This window comes from Martes martes (assembly GCF_963455335.1).
Source record: "Martes martes genome assembly, chromosome: 11".
Classification (NCBI taxonomy): domain Eukaryota; kingdom Metazoa; phylum Chordata; class Mammalia; order Carnivora; family Mustelidae; genus Martes; species Martes martes.
In genome coordinates, this window is record NC_137899.1 from 13960959 (window position 1) to 13978492 (window position 17534).

At 38.9% G+C, this 17534-nt stretch overlaps 1 protein-coding gene across 1 annotated transcript in view; it reads left to right on the top strand.

Annotated features, from left to right (window-relative positions):
- The window catches only part of VPS41 (VPS41 subunit of HOPS complex), a 173721-nt gene that overhangs the window by 75820 nt on the left and 80367 nt on the right, over positions 1–17534 (top strand). Inside the window, exons 6-7 of the mRNA XM_080817899.1 lie at positions 5158–5220; positions 6939–7004. Of these exons, the coding sequence (XP_080674025.1) occupies positions 5158–5220; positions 6939–7004 (129 nt within the window). The remainder of the gene's footprint in view (positions 1–5157; positions 5221–6938; positions 7005–17534) is intronic.

A 17534-nucleotide genomic window follows, 5' to 3' on the forward strand; every position in this document is an offset into this window, starting at 1 on the left:
GATTATTGCTTCAGTTCCATTTATTTTCATTTCTTCAAAGAAACCCAATAATACTTAGGCTGGAGGCAGTTATGGGGCAGAGGCTAAGCACTGGCTCTGTATTCCGCCTGCCTGGGCGGGATTTCCGCTGCTTGGCTTCCTCCGCTGGGCCCTGGGCACGCTGAGGGGCTGCCTGGGAATGTTGCCAGGTGCTGGGCGTATGGTGAGCGCTCTGGGTTTATGTCAACTGTTTTTACTGCTAACCATTCACTTCTTAACCCATCGCAAACTGGTGAATGGATAAGCACCATTAACCCTCTCCTTTCGAAACTATGTATATTGTTAGGAAAACCGGTCATACTGCGTGTGTGACGCACACGTGGGCACACGCACATGTATGTGCTTTTCTTTCTCATTTTCTCCTAGTCCTTTCTCTGTAGTTAAGGAGTCTCTTGTTTGTTCCCTTTGCTGATTTGCTTTTATTCCAGTCTCCATGTTGCCTCATGGAATAGCGTTTTATTCCATCTTGGATTTTTAATTTTCCTGAAGTCTTTCTCTTGCTCCTGGCTCTATTTTCTTATCAGCCAGATATCTATTTAATTTAAAAAATTTACAACTTCCTGTATTTCTTTCTTTCTTTTTTTTTTTAAGATTTTATTTATTTATTTGATGGAGGGAGAGCGAGAGTACAGAAGCAGGGGGAGCTGCAGGGAGAGGGAGAAGCAGGCTTCCCACCAAGCAGAGAACCCGATGTGGGGCTCCATCCCGGGACCCTGGCATCATGACCTGAGCCAAAGGCAGACGCTCAACCGACTGAGGCAGCCAGTGTCCCTTTTGTGTGTTAGAGTGCCACGTAGTATAGTCTAAAGGTTAGGAATGGAATTGTGCTGCCACCTTTTAGCTGTGTGATGTCAGGGACATTATTGCTATCTCTCTCTGCCTCAGTCTGTTTCCTCCTCTATAAATTGGGGATAATGGTACCTGCCTCATTGATTATTAGAAATTAATGAGTTAACATTTGTAAATTGTTTGGAGTAGTAGAGGGACAGAAGAAACATGTAGTAATTGCTAGCGATCATCGTCATCTTTCGGCTCCAGACTCACAGAGGTCTTCTCTTCTTAGTGAAGTCACTGAACAGTTTTCCAGTTTTCTTTCTTTTCTGGCTGCTAGTAAATATTTTAAAAAGCATGCTTTTTCTCCCTCTGAGTCATCGGAATTGTGTTCTGCAATATCGTTTTTACAGACCTGTGTGTGTTTTTTGTTGTTTTTTTATCCGTTCTAGAACAAGGAGAAGAGCTCTTTCTGAATCCGGGTTAGCAAACAGAGTTTGTGTCTGATTGCTCTTGGCCCTGCCTGTTAGCATTTTGGGTGTTGTGGAATCACCTTCTTCTCTCCACACAAGGGCCCTGGGAAATGAGCTTGATTCCCTCTGACCAGAGGCCATCAGTTAAGACAGCTCCCCCAGTGACATGGGGGCCTCTGCTGCTGCTCCTGGGTCCCTGACACTCTTCATGGGTTGAGAAAAGGAAATCCAGTCTCCTCTGGGAGGGTCTCTTCAGCTCCCACCCCAGATGAAACGGCAGCTTTCATGTTCATTCCTGTTCCTACTTGCCCTGTTTCTGTTGGAAACTGGGGTTTGAGAGAAAGGCCTTTTCGAGGGAAGTACAGCCGGGAAGGTTGTCTGAGCCTCTGGCCACCTCGCTCATGGTTCCTTTCCATCAGATGGGCTACATCGCCCGGTTTTCTGGTTGGCAAATACACAGAACGCCGTGCTCACTTGGTGAAGATACACACCTTCCTCACGGTTCCATGAGGGCAGGTTTTCTTTACTTCAAGCAGTAAAACATCACATACCTTCCATGGCCTTCACATGGCCCTACAGGTCTGGCGTTACTGAGAAATTAGCCAGGACTGACATAGATTAGCTGTAAGGGCCCCTGCTCTGAATTTTCTCTCTTTCTTCATTAGGTATTTTTGTAACTAGTTGGGGGAGGTTGTTAGAGGATACCATTTTCAAAAAGACCCCCTCTGTTTTAGCCTTTAATTATAGGTTCTTACCTGGGATGAGATCTTCCTTAAAGCCAGAACTCTCTAGGCAGACATTCAGCAGATTCCTTTCACAGACGAGTATGATATTCACTGACAAAAATGGCAAAATAAATAAAGAGGGAGGGAGAAGAAATAAATAAAAACTGTTTTGGATTTTATTAGCTATGGTGGTATAACTTACGACCAGCTCGTTTGGCCTGTCACATTCATGAAATGAACCAAAACAGTGAAGATTTTACAAATCACCCTGGTTGTACCGATCAAGTTTATGAGAGCTGTCTTGTGGAAGTTCTAGTGTTTTCCATACTGAAGGAGGAAACAGGAATATTTGAAGAAGAGGTTATTCAGTCAAACGTAGCAGTAGGGTATGAACCCAGAGTTCTAGTCTGTTCACTTTTCTTCTGATTCCCCCTTATTCTACTATTACATCTCCAATATGGGTTTATTTTTTTTTTTAATGTGGGTTCATAATTTTTAAAGGGGCACTTATCCCTGGTAATTTGTAATTTAATTTCACCATTCGAATCACGATCCTAATATTTATCTTCTGTTTACTGATGCCTCAGTCTTTTTCAGAGGGCTTATAGTTTATTTATTTACATCTCATATACTTTTCCCCACCATAAAAATCACCTAGCTTTTGTTCTTAAAATCCCCTTTACCCTCTTGTAGCCAGAAGGAATCTTATCCTTTGGAATGAATGGTCTGCTTCATTTAGTTTCAGCTTTGATCACAGAGTTGCCTAATTCAGAGTCTGACGTTCACCTTCCCTTTAGTTTGGTAAATATTTGAGGTTTTTGATAAAACATTCAAAAATCCTGTATCATTCCTTCATTCCATCATTCCCTTTCCAGTTCCACTTTTCCTATACTTTCTGTAGAAATATATCTTATTTCCATATTTTAAACTGTCTCATATAATGTTAGTGTGTAAGAGAATAGGGCTTGGAAAACTCTTCTTGGGTCTTAGAACCTTGGCCAAGTCCTTTATTTTTCTGCAGTATCACCTGGTAAGTAGGCATAATGGTGTTTGCTATCATATCTACCAGTGTTGCTATAAGGACCGCATGAGGCAGGGCAGGATTTTCAGTGCTAGCTATGTATAATTAAATATTTAAATATTTATAATTAAATTAAGTAAGTTTTAAATAAATTTAATAAACAATTTAAATAAATTTTATTTTTTTAAGATTTTATTTATTTATTCGAGAGAGAGAGAGATCATAAGTAGGCAGAGAGGTGGGGTGGGGTGAAGCAGGCTCCCTGCTGTGCAGAGAGCCCAATGTGGAGCTTAATCCCAGGACCCTGAGATCATGACCTGAGCCGAAGGCAGAGGCTTAACCCACTGAGCCACACAGGCACCCCAATTTAAATAAATTTTATTTTATTTTTTTTCCAATTTAAATAAATTTTAAATGAATTAAAATACCATTCCATCCCACCAGAACTAGGGTCTGGCCATTAGTATCCGGGGATCACATCAAGAATACCTTCAACAGACCTCCTTGGGGAAAATCATATACCCTCTTTGTTACAGTATACCATGTGTTGTTGTTGGAACCCAGAAAACATACTTGGCACAGGATGTAAGAACAGTAGTCACAAAATGGTTGTCCTTACAATTTTATCTCTTCGTGAATGAATTTGTCTCCAAAAATTGTATCACAAGTAAATTTTCTTCTTTGAACTCACAAAAATGAACCACTCACAACTTGCTAAGATGAAAACAAGAAGAAATCAAAAGTCTGACTAGTTTTATAACTACTTAAAAATTTGAATTTGTAATTAAAACTTTCTCACATAGACCCCAACCTGGATGGCTTCACTAGTGAATTCTTACAAAATTATGGAAGAAATAATACCCCTCTTCTAGAGACTAGAAGAAGAGTGCACACATCCCAAGTGCTGGGAAGTAGTTCTAGGTGCTCCTAATAGCTCCAAGTATCTGAGAGCTCCTGGAATCTTAAGCTCTGCGGATGAGAGTGTAAATTGATCAAAACCCCTTTGAGAAGTGCTTTGGCTGTTTATTAAATGTGAACAGATGCATAGCCTATGACAACAGTTCCACTCCTACTTATGTACTCTTCACAAATGTGTATCTTAGTGCTCCCAAAGGATTTGTAAAGAGCGTACATGGCAGCATTATTTAAAACAGCCCCAATTTGGAAACAACCCAAATGATCAACAAAAGGCGGATACATGAATTATGGTATATTCATACACTGAAATACTATACAACAATGACAAAGAACCAGCTACTGCTATACGTAACAGTTTGGGTAAATCTTGTAAGGAAGATGGTGAGTGAAAGAAACCAGTGAAATAATTCATGTTCCTGTTTATATAAAATTCAGACACCAGCACAGTTCATCTGTGGTGATAGACTTTAGAGTAGTGGCTCATTTGTTAGGTGTACGAAGAATACTAAGAAACACAGAGGTGCTTCTTGGGTTCTAGTTCTTGATCTGGATGGTGTCTGCAGGGATGTGGTTAGGTCATAAAAGTTTATCAAGCTGTAAATTTATGATTTGTACCCTCTGCAATAATGTATATTATTCCGTTTTTAAGTAAACCACTCAGAGCTTTAGTATGGATAAAGTAGTCTGGAACAACTGTAAGGTTGTTAGATAGTAAGTAGAAACTTAAATCTTAATTTATACACTCGCAATAGATTCAATGTAAGATTATAAATGAAGTGCAGTTCACCTAATCTCTTGCCACATTGATCTGCATGGTTGATTATATATATATGACTCAAAAAAGAAGGACCTTTTTCCTCCAAGGGAAGGAAAAAATAATTCCTTTAGGGGAGCCTATGGGAAGTTCATAAAAGAATATTAATAACCTATTCGTATCTAGTTCATTTTTAAAAGCTGGCATCCATTTAATAAAACAAATTTGTGGTGAGTAAAGGGAACTCTATCCATGAGATGCTAATAAAACCTTAATTGCAGTGGAGTACTCTCACCCTGATAGAATTATTTTCATTGGCTAGTTAATAGAGATCACAGGGGCCTTAGATTATTACATATTCTGCTTTTTTTAAATCAATAGTTTGTATTCTTACTGAATCAGCAGCCTTCTTTGTTGCTGTCAGGGTGAACTGACAGGATCCATTTTACTTTTCAGGTGCAGGTGTTTGGACTGTATTCTGGAGAAGAATTTCATGAGACTTTTGACTGTCCCATTAAAGTAAGTATACAGTAAGTTTTAATTTTTCTAAGGGCTTTCTCAGTGGAGGCAGTAAGGATTACAGCGCTTTGAGCCCTACCAGTGTTGCATTAATTTGGTCAGTAAGCATCTCTTCAACACTTAAGGAAGCACTAGATAGCGTTTGATGGCATAAAAGAGCACAGGATGTTTGTTATACGACTGTGCTGTCAGTCTGTCCCCAGGAATCTTTTCTTGTAGTGAGTGAGAGGATACGTACACAGAGTCTGCGATTAAAGACTCAAAGAGGTACAAACAATATTAAGGAGTCCAAAGCCGAGAGAAGTTACTTCTAGTTGTCTGTATTAGTGATGGCTTCACAGCGGGAATGATATTTGGGTGGGCTTTAATAAATGGACAGGGCAGACAGAGAAACTGGCTTTCCATGTGGAAGAACAATGTAATATAAACGGAGAGGCCAGAAAGTTCAAATTGTGTTCAGGAAGTGGCAAAAAAAGCCTAGTTTAGATGGCACATAAAGCACTGACTTGGCAGGAGAGCCGTACAGGCAGATTGGGGCTGCCTTTATTTTCAGGCTAAGAAATTTAGACTCCATGTGGTAGATAAGGAGAAATTATTGAATGTTTAAGAGCAGAGAAGTGACATAAACTGAGCTACGCTTAAGGAAAATGAATATGGCAACTATATACAGTATAGATTGGAGGGCTGATAGCTGTGCGGCAGGAAGAGCGGTCTTAGATAACAGTTATGGTCAGTAAAGTGATGATTAGAGTTGTTGAAGGGGGAGGTCATTCATTGTTTTCACTTGTTTATTCAAACCCTTATTGATCAACAGGTAAAGGAGAGATAGGATCTGATATGTGTTTTCCAAAGGCAACTCCAACAGTGTGGAGGGTGATTTAAGCAGGAGAGGGCTTGCAGGCAAAAGGCAATTTAGGAGGCTAGTGATGTCCTCAAGGCAGGGCATCACAGGACCTCAGTAACAAGAGCATCGGGAGTATTCAAGGGGAAGTCAAGTTGGGAATGTAGAAAGCCAATAGGAGGTCGACTTGGCTGCAAGCCATTGTGAAGGGTTGGGTGGGGTGGGGGAGGAGGGAGGAGCTGGTTCTTGCTGTGGTGGTGGTACATGGCGATGCCATCAGTTGCAGGAAGGGATGTTTTGAGTCAGGACGTTGCTAATTTGGTCTTGAGTTCAGATAACTCGTACATCTGGTGAAAACGGTGTGGATGTTTCGGAAACATGAATGTGGAGCTCCGGATAGAGATTGGCCCTAAAAACACAAAGTTGATAACCACAGTTGAGTAAGATGAAAATCATTGCCCCACCTGTTCCAGTTGGTGCCCTTGAATCATTGGAAGGCATCCGGGACAAGGAGATGGCTGGGTACTTTCTCTGGGTTTCTTCTATGAATCCTACTCAGTTACAAACATTTGTGACATCTTGTTGCCTCGATTAAGCCTAGAGAGGGGATGCCCACTCAGAGAATCCTCACTCAGCCAGAAACTAGAACTAATTCACTCTCATCTTTTAGCTTTGACCTGGCTTCACAGGAGAGATCTTTTCACAAAAGAGCAAAAACTCAGATGTCCTCAGTTGCAGACTATTATCTGAATAGATTACTTCTTCCCTAGCTATCAGGATAATTTTTAGATTATGCTGCCTGTCATATATAAAGAATTTTCATTCCGTGCTTTAACTGTAACTCCTAAACCAATGATGGGTCCTCATTCCCTTGTAGATCATTGCCGTGCACCCGCATTTCGTGAGATCCAGCTGCAAGCAGTTTGTGACTGGAGGAAAAAAGGTAAACACTTTGTGTCTGCCATTACGTAGTGTCTTGGGATGGAGGCGGAGGTTCGGTTTGGTTTTTAATTTATCCATAATATTTTTAACGTTTGACTATTCAGAGAAATTTTGAGAAAGACCAATGTGGTGAAATTATAAGACCGTCATCTTTTGGGGAAGCTGGGGCCTCAGTGCTTCTCACCTCATCTCTTCCTTTGGAGTAGATACAGAGCAAGAAAAACAGAGCTGTCACTGGAACTAACATCTAGCGTTTGCAGTGTCCCTTCCACAAACAAAAAAATAGCATTTAAAAATAACAAAAGAACAATTAAACTCACATTTTTAGCTCTCATTGTAGAAGTCTCTTGCAGGCCTTGATAAAGTTTTGGAACAATTATGGCTTTTTTTACTGACCTATTTCTGGCATGTTTTCATTGTCTTAGTGCTACTTAAAAATTAAGAGAGGAAAGTAATTCTTTTGTACATTTACATGTTTATGTATTGATACAGTAAACTGTAAAATTAAAGAATCTTCCTGCTTATAGGATAAGTCAAGTTAATTTTTTTTCTATTTTTATTAACCAGTGATATTTTTAAACCATTTTTATAACAAAAATACTGTTAGTGTACTGGAATGTTGAATATTACTTCATATCCAGTTTGGAACTCAGTGAAAATGAGGTGGTCTGTGGTTATTTCTGTAGCAGTGTATGCCTTTGGAATGGCTACTCTGAGGTTCAGCTACCAAATGGTTTTTAAATGTTTTATGGTAGTTATCTGTTGCTTTCCTTTGGTTTGCTGCCTCATAGACTGATGGGGCAGGAAAGCATACTGGTCATTACCTCGTATTTCTCAAACACTGGTTTTAGCTCATTGTAATGGGAGCTCATTGCAGGTGCTGTAGATCCCGATTCTGTTCCACAGCATGAAGACCACATTCCCCCAGCTCTGATTTCTGGTTGGGAGCCAGGCAGCGTCTTCCTTCCTACAGCCCAGCTTATGGTCGTCCTTAAGCTGTAGCCTCATTGGCCTCACTTAGAAATGTCTGTGGGATCAGTCAGTAGGAATTACAGATTTAATCTAACATTCTCTAGCTTAGATCTGCAGCTGATTCACTCCTGGGGGAGAAAAACAAAAATAAAACCAACTATCTCACTTGTTTTTGTTGACCTCAGGAACGAGTAGCTTTAAAATTCCTCTTACTAAAGTATTTATTCATTAAATGCTTTTCTAGTTAAGAAATTTTAGGTGAGATACAGCATAAATACACTCTGCTATAATTTAAATCCCTGCATTTTTACTTAAGACTGAGTGGAGATGAAGAATGCTGAGTGGTTTTTGTATGTGTTTTTAAGTGGCTTAAAAAAATAAACTTTACTATCTCAGTTCAGAAATTACAGTGTGGTTTACTTCTGTAGCACTGCCTCCGAGTTTCTCCCTAGGCTCCAGCCTACATTTTGGCTGGGGCTGTGGTCATCTGAAGGCTTGACTGGGACTGGAGAATCTGCCTTCTTTTTTTTTTATTTTATATTAGAGAACACGAGCAGGGGTAGCAGCAGAGGGAGAGGGAGAAGCAGACTCCTCGCTAGGCGGGGAGCCCGACACTCCTGACCCGAGCCAAAGGCAGATGCTTAACCGACTGAGCCACCCAGGCACCCTCAGATGCCTTCTTAATAATAATCCCTCATATACTTAAAATTGATAAATCATTCTGGTTTAAGTATTTTCCTAGTGTAGGATGCCAGGTCTGTGTTCCAGTTTCCAATTTTAGGAGTTAGAAATTTTACAGTTGTCCCCTCTTTCTTGAAGGTATTGTGTGGAGAACATGGGAATAATATGACTGGTGATGTCCAAGTAGTAGGACTCAGACTCTGAAGGTGGAATTTTTCCGTGTTAATTTGCGTTCTTAGTGACCTGGTTATTCTTGAAGTTTAGTAATAGCTGTTGGACTGTGGGGCTACCTGGAGCCTCATCAAGTTTGCCATAGTAGTATTACTACATGGATGTCTTGTCCACCTGCAGGATGCCTGGGTGAACTGTGTCAATTACGTATTCTTCATCCTTCGACTTAGCATTTGATATCATTTATAGACATCTGTAGGAAGGACAGTGTGGATGTGGCTGTTTGGGCCAGAGCTCATTGAGTAGATTCATGAGCATTGTGTAGACAACCAAGTAGTCCAAGTGTGGGTGAGCGAATATGGGAAGCATTGGAATTTATATAAAGATGAACATTGTGATAGGCGGTATAATAAGTAGAATTACCAAATGCTGAACGGACGAGAACGTCAGGGCTTTGGTTCATCTCTTTGGGTATCATTGACTACTTAATAATTTGTTCTGTGTTCATTGTTTTATGAGAGAGGATTGTGATTTCTCCTTTTTTTCCTATTCAGTTCTTCAGAAATGCATCTGTAGACATTTCTTCTCAAGCACAAAAAGATATTTAATTATGTGTATATAAGATGAAAGTAAAATAAAAACAATTCAGGTCATCTGGTGAAAGACTCTTAAAAAGTGATATTAAGTTAGAATTTCTGGATTAAAATAATTTCAAAAAACACACTAAAGGTCTAATGTATTATATAAAGGGCTCAGTATATTAGGATTGATAAATGTGTATATGTGTGATATTTTGATGTGAAGAATAATGATTACATGTCATTGTAAGTGATATAAAATCATTTTTTAAGATTTTTTTATTTTCAATTTTTTAAGATTTTTAATAGCTTTATTGATACATGATTTGCATATCATAAAGTTACCGGTTTAAAGTGTACAATTCAATTGTCAGTTGTTTCCAAAGGGGCTGCACTATTTTACATTCTCATTAGCAATATATGGAGGTTTCAGTTTCTCCATATTCTCACCAACATTCTTTTTTTAAGGATTTTATTTGTTGGGGGGGAGAGAGAGAGAGCAAGCAGGAGAGGGGAGGGGCAGAGGGAGAAGCAGACTCCCCCTGCTGCACAGGGAGCCTGATGGGGGGCTCAGTCCCAGGACCCTGGGTTCATGACCATGACCTTCGTAGATGCTTAACCAAGTGAGCTTACCCAGTCATCCCACCAACATTTTTATCTGTCTTTTTTATTATGCCATGTGGGTGTGAAGTAGTATCTCATTGTTTTGATTTCCATTTTCCTAATGATTAATGATGTTGAACATATTTTCATGTGATTCTTGGCCATTTGTATATCTTCTTTGGAGAAATGTCTCCTTGGATTCTTTGCTCATTTTTTGATTGTGCTATTTGCCTTTTTATTACACACTTATGAAAAATTGTTTAGATATTGTGTATATATGTCCCTTGTCAGTATATGATTTGCAAATATTTTCTCCCAGTCTATGACCTGTCTTCTCAATTTACTGATGGTATCTTGTGAGGTATCAAAGTATTAGATTTTGATAAAGTCACATTAGCCCCCCCCTTTTTTTTGACACTTTGCTTTTGGTGTCTTATCTAAGAAATCATTGCTTGATTCAAGGTCATGAAGGTTTATGCCTCTGTTTTTTCTAAGAGTTATGTAGTTCTAACTGTTAATTTTAGGTCTAGAATTTTTTTGAGTTAATTTTATGTATGATGTGAGGAAGGAGTTCAAGCTCATTCTTTTACATACGGATATCCAGTTGCCCCAGCCTCCTTGAAAAAATGATTCTTTTGCCATTGTCTTGGCCTCTTTGTCAAGTATCAGTTAATCGTAAATGTTAGCATTTATTTCTGGACTTCCAGTTTTCTAGATCTGTGTATACTTATGCTTGCGCCAATACCCTTTTTAGGTTTTAGAGTCACTAGTTTTGCTGTAATAATTTATGGGATGATGAACAAATTAGCTACTCCTAAAACATTTTGATTTTGAGTTCTTTCTCTTTAAAAAGCCATCATAATTTCTCTTACCTACGTTAGAGACTTAAGAAACATTGCTATGTAAATGTGTCTTCCATTCGGGGACTTGTAACACGCAAACTATCGACTGATTTCTCTGGATCCATTAAGTGTCTTGTATAAATATGTATATATTAAGCAGTAAAAAAGCAGTGTTTATTCAATAAACTGTAATGACCTCTTTGTATGCAGTTAACTAGCTGGAGATTTCCAAAATGTGCACCAGTTTGGTGTGGTTTGCAGAAATTCCCAGAGCGATTTCTTCCTTCTGTGTTTGTATAGTGTACACTTTTTTTTTCTTTAAGATTTTATTTATTTATTTGACAGAGAGATCACAAGTGGGCAGAGAGGCAGGCAGAGAGAGAGAGGGGAGAAGCAGGCTCCCCGCTGAGCGGGGAGCCCAATGTGGGACTTGATCCCAGGACCCTGAGATCATGACCTGAGCCAGAGGCAGAGACTTAACCCCTGAGCCACCCAAGGCGCCCCTGGTGTACACTTCTAAAGATCACTTATGCTGCATGGTTTTGGCATTAGTGTGTTTTGTTTGTTGTAAAATATATTTATTTAGTTGAAAATATTTCAGGAAATATTCCTGATTTCATTAAGGAATGTATCTTTGATTTTAAAAACTAAGAAAAAGGCTTTGAGAAGGTGACATTTAAAGGGGGCACTACTGTGACATGATCATTTTCATTTTGAAAGTGTTGGCAAGTTTTTAGGAGGACCTGCCTTTTTTATAACAAAGTTCTGGCATTTTATATGTTTGAAAAATGAGAAAAACAAAATGACATCGGCCTGGCTGCAACTCTGATCTTTCCAACTGCAATTTTCAACTAGCACCATAAACTAAGCAGAGCAAGTTTGAAGAGTCCAGCATTTAGCAAATGGTGATAACATTGCGATAATCCTATATTGTAGATATATCAAGACCTCTCTGTTTAGAGCAGATGGCAGATCCTATAGGGAGAAGAAAGAGTAAAAACAAATATCGTGTCACTGAGAGGTTATGACCTTCCGCCTTTGAAAGAGAAAATTATTCTAGCCAGATGAAGGTGCAATATGGAGTAAAGGCATTTTTAACCCTTAAGAACACTGATCTTCCCTAGACTGATGCTAAATGAGTCTTTGAATTATATGTCAATTTCTGTAAACAATGGTGAAAGGAGCACAGAGACTAGAGAAGCGAAATGAGGAAAATGGAAGTCCTACAGGGGGATATTTATAAGAAAAAATAAAAGAGATGTCTAATTTAATATTTTAGCTGTTTGACTTTATTAAAAATGTGATTTCTGTGAAAACATTTTTTCAAGTAATTACAACATACAGTTCAAAATAGCCCTGCAAAACAGCAACATAGCAGAAAAAACTCTAGACTGCAGTTTGACACATTTGTTGTTATTTCCTTTTTAAGGTTCCGGCTTTTAGGTCTTTGGAGATAGCTCCTTATCCATCAGGGACTAGGCAGAGGAGGCTGTAGTTCTGTTTGGCATAAACTTTTATTTTAGGTTTTCAAGGTAACTTCTCAGTAGTTGAATGCCATAGCTGGATTTATGGACTCTCCTGCTTGACACATGAGCATAAAAAACTTATTCCAAATTCTGTTTTGTTTCCATGTTGGAGGGAAGAAAAGAAAGAAAAAGCACATCTCTTAAAAGTGCTATTGGAGAGAGCTTTCAAACATGTGACCCAATGGATTTTTTTTTAAGTGTAACCTCTTGTGTGGCAAAAATTCTAATACATGAACATAACAATGAGGTTTCTATTTTAGAAATAAGTCTGCCAAGCAGTTCTTACCTGGATTTTTTTTTTAATTGCTCAGTTTTCTCTGTCAGCAGATAAACTTCCGCTTCCTACAACCTTTACCTTTGAACTCTGAAATAACACTTCATAATAGTTGGTTCTACCACTCTGACAAATTATTAAATTGTCACGATGCTGTTTGCAGCCAAGTTCATTTTTAGAAATGAGATAGTCAGCTGTTTGGCGTTGTGGTGGGATAGAACAAGGGGACCTGGCCCCAGGGACAGGTTGCTTTGTAAGCTAGAAAATGTCAGTCAGAGAACAAGGAAAGGGTCTGCATGCATGAAATGAGGAGAAACACTTTGCTGAAGGCTCATGGCAGATTTTTCCCAAAGGACAGAGGTGGTAGCATTAGCTAGCTTCTGTAAGTTTCCAGCAGTGATCTGCAAATTCAGAGTACATTCTTTTTTTGTTGTTTTTTTTTCCTCTTTCCAGATTGTCTTCTGCATCATTTCTGGAAGGGGATTCAATAGAGTGCCTTTTTGTACTAATATGGATCTTTCTAGAATCCCGACAGCCCAGTGAACCACTAAACATAACATGGAGAGGTGCTTCCTTCCGTGTTTGCTATCTTCTGCTGACGTTGGAGCTAGGATTCTTGGGGCCAAAAGGGATTTGACTATCAGTTATCCTGCTCGGTTTGTTGTCCAGTGAATCTCAGGGGGTGATGTTTCTGCAAATGGTCACGTGGCAGCTTTATACGTGCAAACGTTTGTCACGCCTTACTCCATAGGTAGCTACCAAATTTACGTCCAAATTTACGGTTGGATGTTGAGCCATTGTACATAAATACCTTCATTTCTTCAAGTACTATGTTATAAATTGTTATAAATCCATTACTAGAAATTCATTTCATGTTCTACACATACCAAAATTGATTTTAAAAAAACCCATTAATAAGAAGTACTACACAAGTATAGCCTTCACAAACATTTTTTTTTAGGTATGTAAAAACCAAATCATGAAAAGGCTGTGTCGTAAAAGTATATTTTGGCGGGCCTTTTCTGTACCTACTGAACTTGCTGAAGCTAAAAATAGAAACCCAGTTCTTAAAGTAGAAATCATTTCAGTGTCAATAGGCATTCTTCACTGCTTTCAAAATCAGGTTCACTTGTTTCAAATATTCATTGCTTTTTTGATATCAACATGTAGGATTCCCAGAGTCTTTGAGATGGAGTCATGGAAGCTTTGTTTTCTTCAGTGATCTCTCTTGTTTCATATCCATCAAATACCTTTTGACAATAGAAGCTTTTTTCTTTCATGAGTTCATCTCACTTTTCCATACATAATATTTCCATATTTTTGCAGCTTCCCCCTAATTCTGACATCAGGTTTACCATCTGTCTTCCTGGAGCAATCAAACCATCCTTTGCTCCTTACTGAAACTATCTTCCTTTGCGTGCTGAGAGTGCTGTGATTTTTCTTAAGTATTTTGAGTAGTTAATGACTGTGTAAGAATAATTGCCTGCTTCAGATTGCTCATTGTGTTTTCTTGTGGGGTTTAATACCTTGACTGTCATGAACACTGAGAGGTGTGTTCTGCCCATATAAAAGATGTGTAAATACTGTCATTAACTTTGGGAGGTTTTTTTCTTTTTTTAAGATACAGCTATTAAAACAAAGGCATCTTAGCTGCAAGTATTGTAGGTTGTCATCACCAATACAAGCTGAATCACAGGCTTTTCACAGGACTGTTTGGCCCAAATCTCTGCTTCTTGAACACAACTTTGTGTCAGGGTCCACGCTAGGAGCTGTGAACACACAGTACCTGGATTTTAGGAATGGCATACAGCATATTTCCAAAAGTAGATGGGTGGCATGCTTTTGGTGGAAAGCAGTTGGTCCATTAGACTATGAATCAGAATGGTGATTTTGCAGGAAAATGAGATAAAATATTACCAAGCCTTTTGAGGGGGAAGAATGTGTATGTGTATATATATGTATGTATCACTGTGGGGTAATTTTGCCCTCCTTTGCCCTTGCACTTGCTCCCCTATTGTTGGTTTCCTTTCAGTTTTCAGGAAGTAAGAGTAATGCTACAGTTGGGTACGTTAATAAATCTTGTCTAGGAGGAGGAAAGAATCAAGGCTAAAAATATCATTGGTAAAGAAGCAGCAGTCTCTCATTTTAGCCAGGATAGGGAGATACTTGATCATTTATGTGGCTTGCAAAATGTTCGAATTTTGTCTGTGTTCAGACATGCGTATGGAGTGGTCTTGTTTTTGTCCCGATCTTTCATGGTCATGAGGCTTTGTCTGATGTTGGTTTTCTGTAAAATTGTTTATGTTCACCCAGAGAGCACCAAGGCCTAGCTGTGAGTGCCTGGCCAACTCCTGGCTGTCCGCTTTTCTCTTTCTCAGTTGCAACAAATAAAATGCCCGACATTTGCTAGATTGCTTGTGTTGAGGTACTTTACAAAAGTGTATATGTACTCTGATTTCTTTTTGGTAGAAATATAATTATGTATATTGAAATGTTCATGAAAGGCTATCTCTGAAATTATTGGCAATATTAGTAATATTAACTTTAACAATGTCTGGGCAGGATAACGAGTGTTCTTTTTGGCCTTCCATGGCATTTTCTGCCTCCCCCCCTCTTTTTAAAATTTTTTATTTTTTTAAGAAAACATGCATTACTGGGGCACCTGGGTGGTTCAGTTGGCTGAGCCTCTGCATTCAGTTCTGGTCATGATCCCAGGGTCCTGGGATGGAACCCCACCTTGAGTCTGCTTGTGCTTGCACATGCACACTAGCAAATACATGAATAAATCCTTTAAAAAAAAAAAGAAACTTGCATTACTTTTATAAGAAAAGGCAATAATGAAAGAATATATAAAGTAACCTCAATATTTTGGATCTCTGCTTAACATTGTAAATCACATGAAATTACCTACACTTTTGAAGTCTAATCTTAAATCAGACATTTTTAATGGTTATATAATATTCCATCCTATTGATCTATTTGATTTTTCTTAACCATTCTCCTAGTATTGGACCATTAAGTTGTATACAGGTTTTGGTTATCATAAATCATGCTGTAATGAAGCTAGAAATCTTTGGGCATGAACTGGCACTATGCTTTTTAGTTTTTCCCTAGCTCTGATTCCCAAGATTGGGATTACTGAGTCAGAGATCCTGATTAATTTTTAGGATTTAAATGCATACCACCACATAAATGGCATTCGAGGAAACATACCAGTTTACACCAGCTGTGTATGAAGCTACCTGTTTCTCCACATTTTCTTTGCCAGTTTTGATATACAAAGAAAGATAGTCCATTGTTCTGTTTTATAACTTCTTTGAATTATTAGCAATTTCAAACATTTTTATTTACCAGCCACTTATATATCTTCCTTTGTGATTTGTCTGACTGTGTTCTTTGCTTGGGGCAGCTTTTAATATTACCATAGAAGCCAGGACAATGAAGACTGTCCATTTGATATTTATTGTCAGTTTGAGCACAAATTATTGCTGCTTACTGAATAGCCTGCAGCCTTTTCTCCAATTTTGGCTAAATCTGGAATAATTATTCTTGTTCCCAGGGAGGCATTATATAGAAGTCATAATGAGACTTAGAGTAGACACTGAAGTCTGTGAAAAGAGGGCACGGAGAAGCTCCTACATGCATGTGAGTCTGCCCTCAAACCATCAGCTCTCCCACTTGCATGGAGGCTGTCAAGGACAGAACAATGTGCCCTCTGAAGGGCAAGTTCATGTGACTTGGTTTCTTCTGCAGTCGGTGTCCTGTTCTTTATTTTTTCCCCTTCTGCTTTACTTTCAATTGAGTGAAGTGCTTGTTCTAACACATAAGCCTGTGTGATCAGGTGACTTTTTCCGTTCCTCAAGACTTGGCAGTTTTTATATTTGTTTTTCATAATCCCCACCAGGTGGAGATCTGCTTCCAGTTGTCTGTGATTGAGATTATGCGTATTTAAAATTAGAGATCCTTATGCATCTCACAGAGCATTAATTCAAGTTTAATCACCCAGTGGATGACTTTTTTGTGTTTACGCTGCTGCTAAATGGAAATGTATCCTTAAACAGCTGCAAATTAAAAAACAGACCCAAAGTGTTTGGCTTCACCACCAGCACTGTTAAGTCTGTGGGACCCATAATGGAAGTTTTGTTTTGTTTTGTTTTGTTTTTAAGATTTTAGTTATTTATTTGACAACAGAGATCCCGAGTAGGCAGAGAGAGAGAGGAGAAAGCAGCCTCCCCGCCGAGCAGAGAGCCCAATGCGGGGCTCAATCCCAGGACCCTGGGATCATGACCTGAGCTGAAGGCAGAGGCCTTAACCCACTGAGCCACCCAGGTGCCCCGGAAGTTTTGTTTTTTTTTTTTAAAGTGGTAAAATTATTTCAGAATACCTTGTTTACTTTTAAAATTAGTTTGCAGTTGTGCATTTGCATATGCAGAAATTGCAGATTGCTGGTTTAAGTAGGAGCCTCCTTCACATGTAGCCACAGTTAACTGCTAAACCCATATTGATGGGCAGGTGGATACACAGATCTCTGTCTATCTGTCATCACTAGTTTTTAATAAAGGAAAGTACTCCTACATGTCACCTCTAGTGTTTAGCTTCTTTGTGTTCTCATTGAACCTGTAGCTTGGAATTCTTGGTCACTGAATTGACTGTTACCTGATGTCGGTAGGGTGTTTCTCAAATTTCAAAGCATTTTCACGGGATTGGTTAACTTCAAGGGCTTTTGTCCAAAAGCTGCGTTGCATTGGCGTTGTGTTTACTCAGACATTGCTCGTAAGCAAGTGGTCTGTCAAGCAAGCCCTGGAAATATGTCTGGGTACAGAGACTTCCTGTGGTAGCAGTTTTGGACCCGTATTTAACCTCTTTTAAACACATTAAATTACC